Here is a 19,288-nt window from a genome sequence, read left to right on the forward strand (position 1 = left end):
AAACATCAGAAAGAAAACAATGTTTTAAAATTAAAGAAAAATAAGGATCCTCCACAGGGTTGTCTTAATATCCATGTAGGGTTTATATGATTTGAGCTTCTTTTGAGGAAATTTTCAAATGATACAGCAATTTAGGTGTCTTAAAGGCCTGTATAACATCCTTTGCTGTATAAAGACAGTGAACATATGTTCATATAAAACAAATTTGTTATTAAAAGACTGTAAAATACAATTATACCATTGCAGTTTATTTTTGCTCCAAAACTGTCTTCCTTTCAAGGCATAACAATTTTGGATTGAACCAAGTTGCAGGTGGCTTTGTTTTCCTACAACCATTTTATCTCATGGAGCCACCCAACTGCAAGATAGCAAAGCCACATAACAGCCTGAATTGCTGAATGAGAAACTTAATCATTCCCTTCTGTGCTCTGAACGTGGCAAGAAACTACACAGGCTTTGTCATCATCGTAGCCATTTTAAATGCCTTGTTCTGCTCTCTCAAAGAAAGCTGCAGCTGAGTTGAGGGCTGACAATAGCCAAGCAGCAGCCTTGCTGAGGTGGGGTCAAGAAGGGGGGAAATCTATCTTATTTTGTGGGCAAGGAAGAGGAGTGCAGGGAATTCAGTCCCCCAGTCAATTACAGACATTAGTTTTTTAGCCTTATTCACAGCCTTTGGGAGAAAACAAGAACCCATTTACCTGCTTTGACCGGTGTTTTTATCACTTTTTTTTTTTAGATGACATGAAATTAAAAATAATAAGTGTTATCCAGAAAAAGAAAAGACAAAATGAAAGATCAAAACTTAATCCCAGTGAAACTGTAAAACAACTTGAGACTCCAGAGCCCCTTGGTATCTTCGCCTTGAGAACTCAAAAGCCCACGGACTCTTCAGAAAGGCTTCTGAGCAGCGAGTCGCCATCCCTGCAGATCCCTTCACTGGGGCAAGAGTTCCCTTTTGCACAGAGCAGGTCCTGCCATGGCAAAGCCTGGCACTGCTGTAGAACCAGCAGGCACTGCCTGCCTCCTGCTTTCCTGCCTTCTCTCTAGCTGAAAGATGTGTTGCACTGCCTGAAGAGCCGAGCTGAAAGACTCCGAGAGGGGGAGAGGGGGGAGGAAAAGAGAAAAAAACAGCCACCAAAAACCAGGAAAAAAAGACTACTCAAGCTATGGTTTTAACTTTGTCCAGCTGGAAAGGTCAAGAGGAGAAGCCAAACTTTGTGCTGCTCATGGACAGTATTTACAACCCTCATTTATTCATGGAGTCTGTACTTAAATGATATTGCTGTGCTGTTTTGGCTAGAGACTGCGTACACTGACCCCTCCGTGCCCAGCACAGCACCAGAATAATTCCATACAAAAGGTTTGCATTAAATGTAATGAAGCAAATGACAAAATCAATAAACCTGGAATGGTGTGGCTATCATAAAAATGATGTAAATTCAGAGTTCACAGTGGTTATGAAGCTATTTAGAATTATAATTAAAACCAGTACTATTTTTTTTTTTTTCAGAATAAAAGCTCCTTTTGACAATCACAGATGAATGCTACAGGAAATTTTCAACAAATGTATTCAAAACGAAGACATGGCACAAAGACAGCACAAATTATCCAAAGATAAACTTATAGGCAGAGGTTAGGCTAAAAAAGTACAAAATAAAGAAAATTTTATTTTCATACTTTTTCAAGTGATGTCACATCCCATTTTAATCAAGTTTTATATCAAAAGGACAGTAAGAATACCACATAGCCTGTTCTTAAATCATGGTATTTTCTGGAGTTTGTTTCTGTCAAAGAGACTTTTATAAGACTATGAAAACAGAAAAGGACCAAGTCTGCTATTCATTACTCTCTGTGCAAAGGCAGTGCTGCAGCATGGATGCTGCATCAAAATTTATCTATGCTTTATTAAGATAAAAGAATAATGAGCCCAGAAAGAACTGAGCAGAGCTCTGAAAAATAAGTAAGTAGATAAGTAATCCCTGGAAATATCAATAGTCACCCTGCCTTTTTGCAGCAGATTTCAAACCCCAGATCATGGATTCCATTCAAACTGAGCATGAGATTTTACTTTGCAAGAATTTGTGGCCTTATTTAAAAATGTACACCAATGTCATATTTAGACAAGTGAATTATCTACTTATATGTCTAGATTTCTGACACTGATTTTAAACTATTTTCCACCTAATCAAACAGAAAATTCACACTAAATTTTTTAAGTGGCCATCAAGCCTAGGGTTTTCACACACAAGTACTGAACTATTTTCAGTCTCCTGTACAAACAGTTCCCATTGCTGTTTTCCTGATGGGACACAGCACATCCATGTCACTCTTCAAAACCCCCAATGATGACCAACTTACAGAACTGCATTACTAATGGGTATAGAAGATGCCCTCTTAGGCAGGAGAAGGCAAAAATTTATGCTAAATAAAATGGATAGGGAAGATCAGAACAGAATTTGAAGTAGATGGAAAGGATGACTTGGGCCTATGTGGTACACTCCATCTTTCTTGTCATCAGCATTAGGATTTTACCATAAGAACAAAGAAATGGGCAGCCTTTAAGTGATACTTGAAATAAATTTCCAGAAAAGAAAAAAACAATTGGTATTTATGCTTGTCTTATACCTACAAGTGATGTTTAAAAATCTATGTTTTGCCCAAAAATTGATACTGGAAACAATATACATTGCAGTGGATATACTGAATAAAGAAACTGGGTAAATCAAAGTTATGTATGAACTTATTATGGATGTAGTCAGCTCTGACTGGCATCAGTAAAATGAAACTTTTAAAAATATTAAATGCTACCCAATAAACATCCTCCACTACTAAATAGTGCTGGCTTATGCATTTCTGTTTTATAGGTAGAGTGCACTTAAGAGATGTTTCAGCTTTTATTTATCTGACGTTTCACTGAGGGGAAAGCAACCTTTACAGTGAGGAAATCTATTTCTCAGGAGTGATGGTTCAGCTTTTAATGAGTTGTCGTTGACAGATCCCTTGTGGCTAGTCAAGCCCACAAGTGGGGGCATCCATGAAACAAATACTTCCTGAAATGCAATTGGACAGGAGAACTGAGCACACATCCACTCTACTTAATGCAGATGTTTTCGTTTAAAGTAAAAAGTAAAATGACCAGTGCATTTTCAATCTGTGAAATCAATCTCAAGTAAGGTACAAGTAGTAGTTTAGCACATTCAACAGATTTAAGATAATTTTGTGCGGGTTAGTCCACCTGGTGTTTTATTTATTAGTGAGGGACATGGGAGAGGGGCTTACATAAACAAAAACACGTTTGAAAAATGCAGGTATAGTCTAACCACACTAACAATTATGACATATATTTAAATACTTCATGAAATGGTTCTGGAGTTTTCCAGTATTTATCATGTGTGTTGCAGAATTTGCAGGTTATTAGAGTGCATATGTTTCTGCCATTGCTCCCTAATGCATTTGGGACAATCCCAAACTGTTCAGGAATAAAGCATGGAAGCAGCATTCCCTTTAGCAGCTCTTCTCCAAAAATGCAGGGATATCCTGCAGGTTGGGACCAAATCGATGTGAAGAGTTGACATAACACTACTGCAGAGCATTTGCAGTTATGCACTATCAAGACTAAGCTCAATAGCTAGCAAGATTACTGCTGAACCAGCATCTTTTAGCATCATTGGACAATGCAAAAATCCCATAAAATTTTCTTCCCAAGGTGATTTTGAATAATGGCTGCTCCTTACAATGTTAGAAGAGATATATGCAAGATTTCAGGACTATACTGGCATTGAAAAACACCGTATTTCCTGATGATGATGATAAACTGGTAGAGAGCACAGCCATTCAGAAGGCACAACCTATATGTACCATATCCCAGAAAAATATAGTATTAACTCCTTATTCAAGACACTTTGCTCACCCTCAGCCACCTTGCACAAGGCTCTTCTGCAAGGGAAGGGCTCTAGGGCAGCCGTCCCTACAGACAGGGCAGCACCCTTGTCCCCAGGATGCTGCACTTCACTGCAACACCAGAGGTGTGGCTGGGGTACATGTTGCCCACCCTTCTCACTACAGCACAAATACCAAGAAAAAGAATCATGCCTAATCACAACAGGCAGAGGAGGAACTGTGATTGAAAGGATGCAGTTTCTGAATTAAAGTTGTAACCTCTGTGTTCCTATCAGGTTCACTCTTGGCTATGGCTGCAGCAGCTATGGTATTCCTGATGCAAAATGGACAGTGACCAGTGAGGCACCTTCAGCTGGGGACTGATGAAAGTGCAATTCCTCCCTACTCCTTCCTGCCTGCCAGAAGCCAGGCTGCACAGCATTTGCTTTTTCCTCCAATTTTTACTACAAGATAGACACAAGAAGTTATTTAGAAAGATCAGGGTGAGTAGACTTTAAAGGTTAGTGACTGAGAACTGAATAAACTAGAAGACAGAAGAGCAAAGGGGTAATACATGCCAAACTGTCCTCAGGGAGTATAACCAGCAGCAGTTCCTCCAGCAAAACTGTGACACACAGCCAGTCAGTCCCTGCAAAGGTGGGTCTTGACTCTCAAGAAGCAACAGAATTCTGTGTCACTTGGTGCGTTAGGTTTTGAACGAGGCCAGCTCGTGAAGAGGTAAAGAAGTGAACATTACTGTATCACAAAACGTCCACTGCTAGGACCCAGCCTCTCTGCTTGGTTGGGTTACATACTCACCTTAAATCCATTCTGCATTGTGTAGGGAACGTGCATGTGCATTTCAATCCATCATATATTTAAATGAGATAATTGTGAAATATCTGCTTTTTGCATTTATTAGAAGGGGCAGAACAGATGGCAAAAGCACAGACTAATATATTCATAAAATTAACTTCGGCTGCAGGTGATGTTTCTCCATAGAAGGTGGTAAGTTGGTAACATGTTATTCTAATGTTACAATAATGCAGCATTACAATGGAATGTCTAGGAAAGTAAATGTGATGGCCACTGAGATGTCTCTTGAATTCATTATGGTCACTACCAAAATGAATACCATTTACAGGAGATAGGAAAGAATACACTTGGAATACATTGAGAGCAGTGTGATTTTACAGATGAAGAGAAAAATTATTTACAAATTTTTAATGTTGAAGTAATAGGGTCTTTTCAGCCCCTAAAGAGTGCAAAAAGCTTGTCTCTAATGAGTGTTTTCAAATAGCTGATTGTTTCAATACCTCTGATCTGTTTTGCCAGCTCTGAAGACACTCAAAAATACCAGCTGAGATCAAAGCAACCTGAAATCTCTTCCATAATACAAATTTAGCCTTTAAGTTTTCATGTATTGGTATTTAAAATATACTGTGCCTTTTATGCACATTATCAAATACAGACACATGTTGTTCAGTCTATAGAAAGATACATAAGCAAATACACAAGCCAACATATGATAATCAATTCTCCTCAAGCCCTTTGAATTCTTTTATTTGAGGCCAACCACTGACTTCAGTAGACTTATTCCAGATTTTACACCAAAAGAGTGGAAAACCTGGCTATTTCTCTTTCTCCTTTTGCTTCATTTTACTGCAAACTGCAGCACCGAATGCTGTGCACAAATGTCAAGAAACTAAGGCCAAGAATTTTAGAGGGCTCTGGATTATGGCTGCCCCTGAGAACCCAGACTAAAGAGTTTTCTAGTGCAACATTTCATTAAGATATCCTGTGTATATTTGTACAGCACATAACTCACAATCACTTGCTGGCTGCTAGTGAAATGGCTACACACAAATCAATCATTATTTCCATGGGTTTATTCATTATTTTAATTTGACGGGTATGTTTAATTATTTCTATTCTATGGCTGAATGGCAAATATTACAAATATGCTCGGCAGTGCTGCTTGTGACAGATAAAAAAAGTGACATAGGAGCATTTTTATGTTTTGTGTAGGTTAATGCAAAATACCTCTCAACATAAAGAGCAAGTTCAGCTTTTTCCAAAACCTGAATGTGCAATCTTGGTGTTTAATTTTTGTAAAAGAGACATGGATCGATGCTAATAGTAGATGCATGCAGAAAAAGTAAGAGTATATCTTCCAGGAAAAGCCATTTAACAATAAGAAACTGAAACTAACAGTCACAAAAACCATTTTCAGTACTTGCAGAGCTCTGGTTTTTTACCTTGCAGAGGCAATGTAACCCCTAGGAAAGAAAATGACTACTGACTTAAAGAAGTGGTAACTGTTACATATGTGCTGATATATTTCTGCTTTTCTTTTTTTTTTTTTTAAATAAATCAAAATGCTTAATTTCTTCCTCCAAAGGAACCTTTAGGGATATAAAGAAGGATATTACCCACAATTTCCTAAGTGGCCCCAGGATGCAAGGAAAGCTGCTTGCAAGTCTAGTAATATGAGCTATTATCTTATGTGTGACTGAGGAATATTTAAACAGAAATGCTCTGAGCCTGTTTAGCATGACAGATGAACTTGTTAGCTTATGTTTTTTGAATCCTGGTGCTACAAAAAACTATCTTATAGCCAAATTGGGCAGAGAGAAAAACGCTGAAGCTGAATATGCCCCGAGTTCCACTGAATCAAGAACAAGAAATGGTAGCAACTCCTCAGAAAATGCAGTAACTGGGTAATTTCATGTGGCTCTAGCTCTGTGTAGTGTTCAGACAGGAGGTCTACACCACCAAGCTGGCTCCCCCTCTGCTCTAATCATCCCCGTGCATCCACACTGTATGTACTAATGGTTTCCTTTTAGTGAAGGAGTAGCTTTTCTTTGGGCAGAAAGCTGCAAGGTAGGAATGGCTGACAAAGGGGCAAAGACTCAGCGAAACACACAATCAGAGTTTTGCCATTTTAGTCTCAGACACCACTCTGCCTGATGGTAGGTCTCAGGCTATTGTTTTTCCTTACTGTAATGCCACAAAACAAAGGAATAAACTTGTGTCAAGAGATGACAAAAGGACACAGGGCAGCAACTTGCCAGGAGGAGTAATTATTTGAAATCTGTCCTCTGCATTTCTTGCAGGGTAATGATCCCTGCAACACAAGCAACCCTGATATCATCATGCCTCCAAGAATCACATTCCTACAGTGCTTTGTGATGCCCACACAGCTTGATTGGCTACGTTCAGCTTCACAGTCCTGAAGTGAGCACAGAGGGAGGAAGAGCTGGGAGCATACTACTAACAACTGCAAGCAACACCCTCAAAGAATGGCTGCTGCTGTTACAGGATCTTCATTCGACTCAACTTCTGTGTATTCCTATTCTGGGTATCTGGCTTTCCTCAGAAAGGTGGGCTGGGCAGGCTAATTCAACAGAAACTGCAGGAATACCTCACCAGAGAAACACTCATCTGAATGCCAAGATGTGATACAAGCAGGGTAAACGTGCAGAAATCCAAGAAGTGGCTCTATATACTTTTATGATGGAAGGCCATGGCTGACAGTGATGAGTTAGCCCAAAGCTCAACAAGACCCAAATCCATATTCTTTCATTCTTGAAATAAACGTGCTTACTTGGGGTGTTTCTGCATGAAACATTTCCTGTTCTCTAAGTAATAAGTAACAGAAATTGAATACAGGTGCACACTGCAACCTGGCCCTCTTTTTGTCCTTTCTTGTTCAACTCTTTTAGGACCACTGAGTAGCATTTATTCTACAAAATATTCAAAGTGTCAGTTTATGCAAAATTCTCATCTAAGTTCACTATTGGTAATGGATATTACGTGCTCATGAAACTTTCTAAAAGCTGTATATTTATTTTCTGTATTTTAATTAGAAATAGATTTATTAATTTATTCTTTGTGTGCAGATTCTTCCTTTGATTTTATAGACAAAGAGCAGGAAACACTTCATATAAAAATTCACAACAAATTTCCCCCACTTGGGAGTTTTAAAACCTCATCTTGCCAGCCTCTGCTTTGCTTTTGTCTCATGCAAACATATTGGCCTCCCTGACATTTAAAAGCTCTTCTTTAGCACAGCCCCTCAATGAGCCCATTTTCTTGGGCTCAAGCTGTGCTCAGAGATGACAACAGACAGAAAGCTTCTACCATTTAAAAAGAAAGGTATGGTGAAAAATATCCTGAAACACTGCTTTCCATAACACCTTTTTTTCTCTCCTATAATCTTAACATTTATTTTTTTAAATGACCAAATTCCTATTGGTACCAAGCCAATCTGCTCCAACCAGCCTCTTGGTGCTGCTTACTGCTACAGCTGTGCTGAGAGAGGGCAGTTCTCCCAGGGTTTCCAAATGACACCTACTCTAATTTATATTAAGCCCTTAGGCTGCATATTTCAGAGCCTGTATCCAAAAGGAATTCATGCTCAGGCTTAGTCTATTGCATCAACTTCTCTGCATTGTTTCCTGAGGGAAGCTTTCCAAGCTGCTGTTCAAGACAGCATTAATCTGCAGACTTGCATGTGGTGTAGCACTTGATGTGTCCCTATTATATCTACAAAGTTAGTATTTTTTGCCATGATGTTTGGACACTTTATGTAGAAACTGGAAGAATTTGAGGCCATGTGAAATATCAAGCCATGAAAACAGAGAATGTTCCATGCCAGACTTCCTATATATGAATGCTAAAGATAAACTGGAAAGGTTTGGGGAGTGTGGGAGAATATGTATCTTTATTTCTTATGTCTGAAGGTCTCCAAGATCCTTCAAAAACATGCTGTATAAGGTGGAAGAACTCTGAGATAGTACCAGAAATCTGCAAAGAGATAACCACAGACATGGCCAACCCTGCTGCTATCACATTAGCTCATATGTGTGAGAGTCACCAGGTGATGAGCAGGGCAGGTGCTCACACTGCTGACTGGCACTGGAAGGCAGACTCACTCTCTTCCTCTAGGAGCTTGAACACTCGCCCACGTTGGCATGGTCATTTCTGTGACTCAGAAGGGAGCAACGTGGCTGCCAAATCTAGACTGGGAAAGGGGATTGGCACACTTAAGCTCACTGCTTAAAGCTGTAAGAGCTTGAAATATTAACTTGGTTTAACTTGAATCACACTCTTATTGCTGCAGAAATGCTAATGCATTTCCAGCAGCAAGTTGGCTCAAGATTTTGTCACATTTTTTAAACAACTCATAATCCACTAATATGTGTCTGGAAGTAACAGTCACCTGATCTAACAAACAATCCTAGGTACACAGTTCATCCATTCCTTATTAAGAAAAAACGCATAACAATCTGAGTGAAAAATCTCTTCCTTCTGCTCTTGTTCTAAACAATCACTACTCGTGGTTCATATCAGCAAACCTATTAAATAGACTAGTAAGTTTTTTTGAGATGGAGGTTGGACTAGATGACTTCCAGAGGTGACTGCCAACCAGAATTATTTTATGATTCTGTGATAACATCAGTATTCCTGAAAGACAGAAACAGTGGCTACAGAGAAGCACTTCTGATACCATGTCTTTTAAAGCAAAATAATCCGTACTGCCTAACTTGACAGTCACAGGTTTTTGTTAAAATTTTAGATGCCAACATTTACAGAGCTCCTCTAAGCAGTCCATTCATCTATTCCTTGATATCAGCTCAGGTAAAAGATGAGACCCTGCTTCCTTCTGCACTGAGATTGGGTGCATAAATCAAAGAACACCCATGATTTTTCTGACAACTTGCCAGAGGTGAAATCAATTCTGAATGCGAACTTTGTAATTTAAATGAAGTTAAGACAACTAACAGGGAATTACAGCTGGAAAAGTTAGATTTTCTGAAACAAAACATCATCTATTGTTCCTCTAGATTACACAAGTTTTGTAGTAACTCTACAAGAAAGCCACACGTTTAAAATTCACAGACTTCTTCCCACTATAAACTATATTCAAATGTACTTTCCTGTGTCTCAAAAATGACATTATTTTTTTATTTTTCTGTTATTTCTGCTCAACCACCATGCCTGGCCACCGTGTGCCATACTTTGCCATACTTCCTTTCCACCCGTGATGGGACAGAAAATTTAACCTAACTGAACATTTAAATTTCATCCTAAACTCTACCAGTTCTTTTCCTATACACATCTTGCTTCGAAGCTTGGATTGTGCTTTCACTGGATGTTGCAGGACAATACTAAAAGGAGAGGTAAAGCCTTCAAGTGTACTTTTTATCCTTTTCTCCAAACTTCCCCAGATGTGTTGCACAGTCTGCATGTGGATCAGAGTAGCACGTGAGACCCCTGACAATAACTTGCTGCACACAGCAGGGTCCACAGCTCCCTTTTGTGTTGCACAGAGCTAACCACATGGTACTCAAACAAATTGTGACAGCCAGATGTAACTGAGGGAGACTGTTTTTCACCACAAACGTTAATGAAGTTGTCACTTACAAGTTCTTCACATCAATGATTCCTCGAAAGGCCTTTCTAGGGATTCCTTTTATCTGGTTTTCACTCAGGTCTCTGCATAAAGGAAGAAAAAAAAAATACATTGTATTAAAAAAAGAACAGTTTTCTCACATCTACATGAGATAATGGAATATAAACATTCTTGGAAAAGTAGGTATTTCTGGATTGTTAAACCACACAATGTTTTCAATTTTCTGTATCTCCCCTAGAGGTTTGTGGCATGAGCTGAAATGACTCTCCAATGAAAACCACCAGCATTCACAATACAAATGACAGAACTTGCAAAAAACATCACTCAAATGTGGTCATGAGGCTGGCACAATGCCATGATGTGCTGTCAAGAGTACCTGCAGCCAAATCTCACACACTGAAATAGCAGTCCTGTAGTGTAACTTAATTTTGCTCAACTGTTTACTGACTGCAAAAATACTTGGCTACTCTTGCTCAGGTTACAGTCACTTATTTGACATGAATATTCAGGAAAAATATTAAAGTCATTCTCTTATGAGTTTTGTAAATTTACAGTAAGAAGATCTTGATTTAAAAATCCAAAACACTGCCTTGTGTATCAATGGGAAAGAGAATTTTTGATCTTGGCTAAAAAGAAAAAAACCCAAAAGCGCAAACCAGCAATTCAAAAGGTCTTTCTAGTACTTAGAATATTAAGAAATATTTCAATTTAAATAATTACATTTGCGTTGTGAATACAGGTAGAACATCGAGCAATGAAGGTTACAGTTTTCTTTTACACAACCTGCATTCTGATATTTTTTTCTTTGATGCACTACAAATATTGCCACTGGAATTGTCCAAGTTTGCACTCTGTCAGTGCTAATGGAGGCAGGAAGGAGAACATCATGAGTGGGAGGGAAATGAACACAAAATCAGAAAGCTGGGACGTTTTCAGGCTAAAGAAATGCAGCACTTAAAATGAGGTATTTACTGATGCCCTGTCAACATGGAAAAGAGGGACCAATTTCATTCCAGTTCAGGATACAAAGCTGGGGGAAGGAAAGAAGTGTAGGGAGAGGAAAGGAAGGCAGAAGAGTGGGGAACAAAAATAGGAGAAAGAAGCAAAACAGAGGAAAAAGAAGGCACAGGAATGGGTGGAGAAAAGGACAAAGAAAGCTGATCCCACAGCACAGGATACTACACAGTGCACTGTGTCCCTAAGTTATACAAGCCCAAGACTGCCCCATTTTCGGCAAGAAACCCTGGCTTGCTAATGATTATGCAGACAGAATGGCAATCATCTCTACTCACCACCAAATACATTCTGTAAGTAAATTTTGTGTTGCAGCAAGCTTCCTTACTAGTCTCCACCAAATTGGCTTTATCAAATGAGAGGCCAGAAGTCAGAGCCTGTCACAAAAGCCCACAGTGACATTGTGGGTCAAGCATGTCACACAGGGCTTTCTTCTGCTTTCCATCAGGCAGATAGAAAGAAGAAAAAAGGGGACTATGTCCTTGTCACAAGACTAATTCAATTTATACCAGTCATGCAGTCTACACCAAATTCTCAAAGCGGCCACAATTGTCCATTCAGACTATCACAAACAAAAATGTGCTGCTGGATACAAGTCTCTTTTTCAAGACACATTAAAATTCTTTATGACCTTCACAATTTGTTTAACACTGATCCACACCCTGACCCTTCCTTCACCTCCCCTTTCTTTTGCCAGCAACAAAATATTAGTTCTTTAAAGGCAGACCTTCAACCCAGACAAATGATCAGGCAACCCGAACGGAGAAGAGTAGAAAGTGAAGTGTATTTCAGACCTAGAGAAAGGAAGTCTTATGCTGACAAGTGATTGCATGACAGGGAGTTGCTCTGGTGTGACAGTGAGGCATGGCAGGGCTGCAGCCAATGATAAAAGCAGGACAAAATGGGCTAGGAAGGCAAAGATTAGTAAAATCTGAAAGCAACAGATGTGAAAAACAGAACAAAAGAAGAAGCAGAATTGTGTGATCAAATAAAACCAGTGTAAACCCACCATATCTCAAGCTGCATTTGTTCTGCATGTTACTGTGCATTGTTTCAAATCCGGTTTAAAAATAAATACGGTTTTCAAGTATTTTTTGTCTAATATTATTGCAGTATAAAAGGGTTAATTTATATTTTTACTTTCTGCTTTGTCTTTATCTTCAGTTCTTACTTGCAGCCAGGCAAAAATAGGGTACTGTTGGAAATTCATCCCTTTCTATGACAATAATGTTGCAAATTGTATCAATTTTGTTTTCCATTTAGGCACTCTCCTCTAGCTAACGATACTGCCTTTCTAAATCTCCAGAATCATGGGCTGATTTCATTAATATCTCTAGTGGTCTGAAGACCTGTCAGTCTGCGTGGCACTAGTGACACAGCATGGAAGAAAATTCACAACTGCACGCTTCGTTTTCCATAACTGCTTCTCACAATTATAATCATCCCTTTCTTGAGACGGTTAGGAATGGTGCTCATCTCTGCTGCCTAACAGTGTGACAAACTTTAGTTAAGTAACTTTCACAAGCAAGCAAACACCCACCAGGCTCAGCCTGAAGACTTCACAAAATTTGCTCTGAGGGAGTGGAAGGATGTAACAAGCAAACGGTCTAAATAGTTTATCTAAAAGTTCCAGCTTTTATTCTCTCCTTCTAATAACAGATATAATGGGAAGCTCTCACTGACAGTATGTTAAATAACTCTTAGTTATTGCCAAAAACAAAACCCTAAAAAACAGGCAAGAAAGAATCGTGGTATTCAAGAAAAAAATAAACAACAAATCTGAAGAAAAAATAAATGATGATTACTAAAACATTTAGTATTTCTTAGAGGTTTCACGCCATCTATTTCTGTAATGGAAGATGAATCCAACACCTGGATACATGATGGATCCTAAGGAGGAAATATGAAAAATGCCAGCTTTAGAGAAACATATGCATCCAAAAATCCTCACCCTAATAGACAATATTAGGGAGCTGACCAAAAGTGTTTGACCTAAGGACAAACTAAAATGTTTCAGTAAGTCAGCAGCACCCTCCTCCTTCACAGAGGTTCCTCTGTACAAAAAACAGCAAGCCCAACAACAATGGAAACGTGTTCCTTTGTGTTCTGATAAAACAGGTATATTGAGCTAAATGAATGTTTTTGGATTGTTGTTCCTGCTATTTTGGTAAGTACAGGCAAGATTCATCCAGTTCAACCTTCCATGGCACAGAGGTTCTGCAACCAGCCACTGTTTAAACAAAGTCTAGTGTTTTTGAAAGAGTCCACCTGCCTCCTTCTCAAAGCTGTCCTGTCTGATGGACACATGCTGGAAAGAGCCTCAGCAGCACATGAGAGAGGAACCCACCAAGTTCAAGCACAGCAGGGAACGATACCAGATACATTCAACCAATGACTTCTGCAGCCTTATGTGGTGAACGTCCCCTAAAGGAAAGAGCACTCTTGTTTCAGAGTTGGGCAAAGAGAGCCACAGAGGTTGTAAAGAACTTTGACTTCAAGTTTGCATAGATCAGAGATGCAGCAGCTAACAACACCCAGCAGCTGTGGCTCACATGTTCTGGCAGTGCAGAAGACCACACGTTAGTCTAACCCAGGGTCAAACGAGTTAGTTTAAGTGAATAGATTTTTATTTAGGTTTTATTTTAATTTAACTGAAATTCCTTGGACACAGATTAACTCCTGCAAGTATAAAGTTGTTTTCCTGATCTTCATACATGAATTGCAAGAGCCTTACTGATAAAAGGAATAAAAAGGAAAAAAAAAAACAGTCAAAACTGCTGACTTTTCCTAATTGCCTCTGCAGTTTTTGCCATAATGCTCATTTTAGCTTCCTCCTTTAATGCTGGTTATTGCATCCTAAGTGAAATTTCAACTGTCTAACATAGCAATAAAATACATTAAGACTTTTTTTTTAATTTGCCATTGACAGAATATAAATCAATTTATTGGAACACAGACCCTATGAACATAAATAAAATCAGAGTACTCACTTGAACTTTAGTTCAAAATCAAAAAGACCTACTTAATACAGCTTGCAATTTACAGTGGTACTGAAAATAAGATGTATTATATGAAAATCAAAACTGATAAGCATTATGCTTAGGTCGTCTCTCTTTTGAAAAACAAAATAAAACAAACCCTGAAAAAATCCCTTTGTGCATGTGCCAGTTAATTTCCAAAACTTTTTTGGCATGTAGATTCTAATATTTAAAAAGGCTACTTTTAAACAACGAGCTGCCTGAAAAGCAGCTTAAGTATTTATTGTGGTTGAACACTACTGTCATTATTTCTTCTGCTCAAAAAGCTGAAAGAAAGATCAACATCCAGTGTTACCCCATAAAGAACTAGACTTGCCTTTAATATCTAAAAAGTTCAATGCAAAGACAACAAACCAGTCATGAAGAGCAAATGGTTCCCAGCCAAACACGTATCTTCCCCAGTATGTTATTGTATGCTGATCCCATAATCAAACAGTAAACTCTTAAGTTAAACATTAACACACAGAACCACTGTTCAGCTAAAGTGAAGAGAAAGTCCAGAATAAGTAACCTCATTCCTTCAAGTCCCTTCTAGCCTATCCACAATTCAATTGTTTTCTGGATTAAGAAAGAAGAGCTCACAAACAAGTCCTACATCAGCTGATACAAAACCATAAGACAGCACTGGTTGATTCAACTGTGTATGGCTTGTCAGTGCAAAATAATTGTTTCCCATCCCTTTCTGCTGAAATCATACTGGAAAGCTTACGTTGTTTAGTTTTATGTTGTAAAGCAAACAATGGAAAGGTATGAATGCTGATTTTAAGAAAGGGTACCACCTGCCACCAATGCTAAGTACTAAATACTTTAACTAGCTGCACTCCAGCTACAGAATGTGCAGCTCAGGAAAATGAGAACTAGTTAATCTATGTTGGTAGCTGTCTACATTGTTTTATCAAAAAATATTTATGGGTTAAAAAATGTTTCAGTCTTATGCATTTACAAAAATAAACTAAAAAAAAGTTATTGAGGTTTTATACACTATTGAAGTTTAGTGACTGTTCTTCAACGCAGCATTTCTTTACTAAAAACTAGGCTGAACTACTCTGCCAAAGGTCACATACTTGACCCAACCTGGTCACTGCAATTTGTCTCATTAGAATTAGTTTAATTTATACAGTATGTTACACATAAACTCTATCCTACAATGTTTTACTGATTTAAAGAACATAATTAAGGAGTTAAAGAGTAACAGATGGGAAAAAATTAGTATAATCCAAAGAGAATAGGTATCTCTAAGTAACACTTAATAAAAGATAAGAGAGTCAGAGAAGTGAGGAATGACACAAGTCAGCTTTTTCATAAAGCAAGAGGTGGGGGAAAGAATTTCTACAGACAGTGAAGGGAGAGGGCAAATAGATTAATGCTCATAGAGGGAAAAGTTTGAAAGACAAAATGGGGTAGTGTGCAAGAGATAGAAAGACAAAGGAAATCCATTGGGGAAAAAAGTTTGCTCAACTATAATTGTAACAATTCCAGCACAGAATATTAATATTAATGGTGCATTTTTATTTTAACTAAAGGCTTGACACTCCCAAGCAAGCTTTGTTGTCTCCCAGGTTTCTGTTAGAATCCATAACTCATACCATACATACCACAAACGCTGCCTCTCCTAAAGCATGTGCAAAGGCTGCTGAGCCTTAAAAGTGTGTTAAGGCAAAAGTCTGACCACCATGGTGGAGCTTTGCAAGGAATGGATATGGATAACTTCCATGGTATATGTATCTGGATGTGTAAGTGCCAGTATGCACAAGATCAAGGATGCAGACATTGAAATCAGATCAAAACAGCCTCTGTAAATATATTCAACCACATTTTAAAAAATGTCTTTTTATCAGATTAAGCTGGCCTTTCATTTACAGCAAAGAACAGAAGAAGAATTTTTTCTGCTCTACCAAAATTGTGTGGCAGTTTTTTAATGGTTTAAATTAATATTTAACATTTTAAACAGCCAAATACTATTCATATCTAGAAACTATTGTCCTAGTATTTCTAAAACCATTCAATATTAGAGGCTTTGTCATTCTACAGATGGATTGTTGATGACAATTCTGTTACTTGGAGCCTTGCAAATATGCAAGATAAATTCAACATATTTATCATATTCCAGGTGGGAAAAACATTGACCAAATCAGCTCACTAAAAGAGTAATAAGAACAAGCTGCAGCAAGACTCTGCCATCAGCACCTCTGCACTCAGTGCAATGGCTTTTCCCTTCCTGTATGTTCAGGGTAAAATATAGTATTTACTATAAAGTAGCAGTTACAGCTCTGTGTCTAAAAGGAAAAATGGCTAAGTGCTGTTGCCCATGGGCTACAAGGCAAGAACAATAGCATGGTACAACCTTTACTCTGTAAAAACTTGGCACCACTGCTAATTTTCTAAAAGGAAAAAAAAATCTTCCTGCTACTACTGCAATAAAGGTATAGATGCTGAAAGCATCCGAGTTCTGCAAAACAAGAGCAGGTCCTAAGCTGTTTTGTGCCCTGAACAATGCAAGGTGATGTGTTTGCACTAAATATAATTCAGCTGGCTTTCAGCTCATGCCCTTGAGAAACTCTGTTTTGTTTAAGGGAGAGAATTTAGCTCAAAATTCCAATTAAACCAATCCTCACTGCTTTCACATTGTCATGAACTACTGCACAAGTTCTACTGCTAAGCTTCCAGAAGACAATCATTGGTTTCTTCATTGGTCTGGTTTTAGTGTGAGGTGATAGATGTTAACTCTCTTCTTCTGCACTGCAGTATTTACTCAAAGCTTCGTGTGGTCTAATGACCTGCTTCTGAAGAACAAGATGCTGAACAGAGGCTGAATCAAAAGATTGGGGAAGGGTTTTTGCAAAGCAAACAAGGAGGAAAAAGATCTTAGCAGCACATAATTATTTTAGCATCATCTTCCACCTTCTCCAAGGCCAAATTAAAAACCATCTGTTAATAAAGACCCTTCGAGACAGCCAACCTCCAGAGACTTTGACAGATTCATGACTTCTGTCCTGAACCAACTACTGGGATCACTCAGTAAGTACACGGTCAAGTATTTCTAAATGTTTAAAAGAACAATGGAACCCATTTGTGTATGTTTCATAAGAAGTTTTAAACAAATTCCTAGTCACTCCAAACAAAATCACACGGTTTCTGTGTATTAGACACAGTGCTACAACATTTGGCTGTCAAGGCACCCAACATAAAACCAGAAAAAAAAAAATTCCCAAATATTTCTTCCAAGAAATACTTGTATTAGTATTAGTAAATACTTTTATATAATTTTAGATGAACCATAAAAATAATCTGTGTGTTAATACTCAATTAAAGGCAACATTTGTCTTTATGACTTTTACAATCTTTTTTCCTTCCTCCTGCCATTTCCAAAATGCTGAGCAAATACTGATCAGACAGCATTTAGGAGACTCTTATTTTAAAACCAACCATCTTGAGACAGAGTTTTCATTTTAGAAAGCAGCATCTGCTTTGTTTTTTGGAAAACACACATAAAAATTAAAACTTTCCTCAGTGTCTTTACACTGTCCAGGAGCAGGAGCTGGAAGGTAACTGACAGTGGACTCAGAGCAAACTCTTGAAGAGAAGCCCTCTCTAGAAATACGATAAATCTTCTGGCTAATAAATTACAAAAAAGCTTTTTTATTAGCAGTATTTAACATAGATCTTCAGTGCTTATGGTGACAATGTAATTAACTCTTCCTTTTTATAGAGAAAACAATGAGACACAGTAAGAGACAGTATGTGACTAGAGCAAGGTACTCTATAGCAGAGTACCAGAAGAGACAAAAAACCCTCTTGAAAATAATCTACTTTAGGTATTCCGTTTTATGCAATTTATGCACCAAGTTTTACTGCATGTGGTGAGACTGGCCTGTCTGGCCTGTCAGCAGAGCAACAGCGTGCACAGTTCTGACAAAGTATTTGAGAGATACTTAGAAAAATCTCTTCTGTGGAATTAGCCAGACCTACACGTTTGTAGCTGGGACACTGAAAAAACAAAGGGATCCCAATGGGATTTTCCTATGCAACACCAAATTCTCCCACTGCATTTCTATTACACTGTTCTCCAACCAAGTGAGATTACAACACAGAGGTACCACCATGATTTTGCAGGAACAACATACACCTCCAGCAGGTAGGAACAGAGCACTGATATCAATGGGAAGAAAATAATCTCCCAGTGATTCTCCATGTTTGTAAACATTGCTTGCTGTTAATACAATGTGAAAGCAAAAGCTGCTTATTAATGATAACATCTTCTAAAGGGGACAATGAGGCTCATTTATTTAAATCTTATTAAAAACCAAAAGAAAACAATAAAAAGTTTTATATTGTGGACCTCTTATCTGTTTTATACTGCTGTCTGTTGAGCTGTGTTGTAAAGAAAAGTTATGCATTTGCAAATTCTAAAAATCACTAAGTGATATTACCTTCCACAGAGCAAAAATGAACCCCTGTTTAAGACCTGCCTGATCACTTAGCAAAAAGATATTTGCACTTTAGTGGTTATGTCTTTTTAAAAATATGGTCAGTTTTGATTTTAGGAGATAAATATAAGAAATCATAAAGTCTGAAAAATAAGCTAATAAGTAAGACTGTTGCTAGAAAACTGATCAAGATCTGGAGGAAGACTCACCCTTGAATAATCTTTATTGACCTAACTCTGCCTTTGTTAATGATAAATATTTTTATAATAAATTATTTTCTTACATATTACTGATATATTCAGAAAAATACCTCCCAGATCAATTGTATTCTGGTACACCTAACCATCACTCAGTAGAATGAAAACAATGGTCATAACGGTATTTATTTAATTCAAGCTCTAGTCCTGCAATTTAGCCATGAAAACAGACTATTTTCTTAGGTGTAAATAGCAATACTGTGTGTAAAGATTTAGACTTTTATTTTTTCCAAAGTTCTTCTGAAAGAGGCCAAT

The 19,288-nt window shown here is 38.0% G+C and overlaps 1 protein-coding gene across 2 annotated transcripts in view; it reads right to left on the reverse strand.

Annotated features, from left to right (window-relative positions):
* The window catches only part of SLIT3 (slit guidance ligand 3), a 481,507-nt gene that overhangs the window by 227,445 nt on the left and 234,774 nt on the right, over positions 1-19,288 (reverse strand). For both annotated transcript variants that reach the window (XM_051631304.1, XM_051631303.1), the window contains one exon: positions 10,309-10,380. In XM_051631304.1, the coding sequence (XP_051487264.1) occupies positions 10,309-10,380 (72 nt within the window). The remainder of the gene's footprint in view (positions 1-10,308; positions 10,381-19,288) is intronic.

The sequence above is a fragment of the Apus apus genome, chromosome 13, assembly GCF_020740795.1.
Source record: "Apus apus isolate bApuApu2 chromosome 13, bApuApu2.pri.cur, whole genome shotgun sequence".
Taxonomy (NCBI): Eukaryota; Metazoa; Chordata; class Aves; order Apodiformes; family Apodidae; genus Apus; species Apus apus.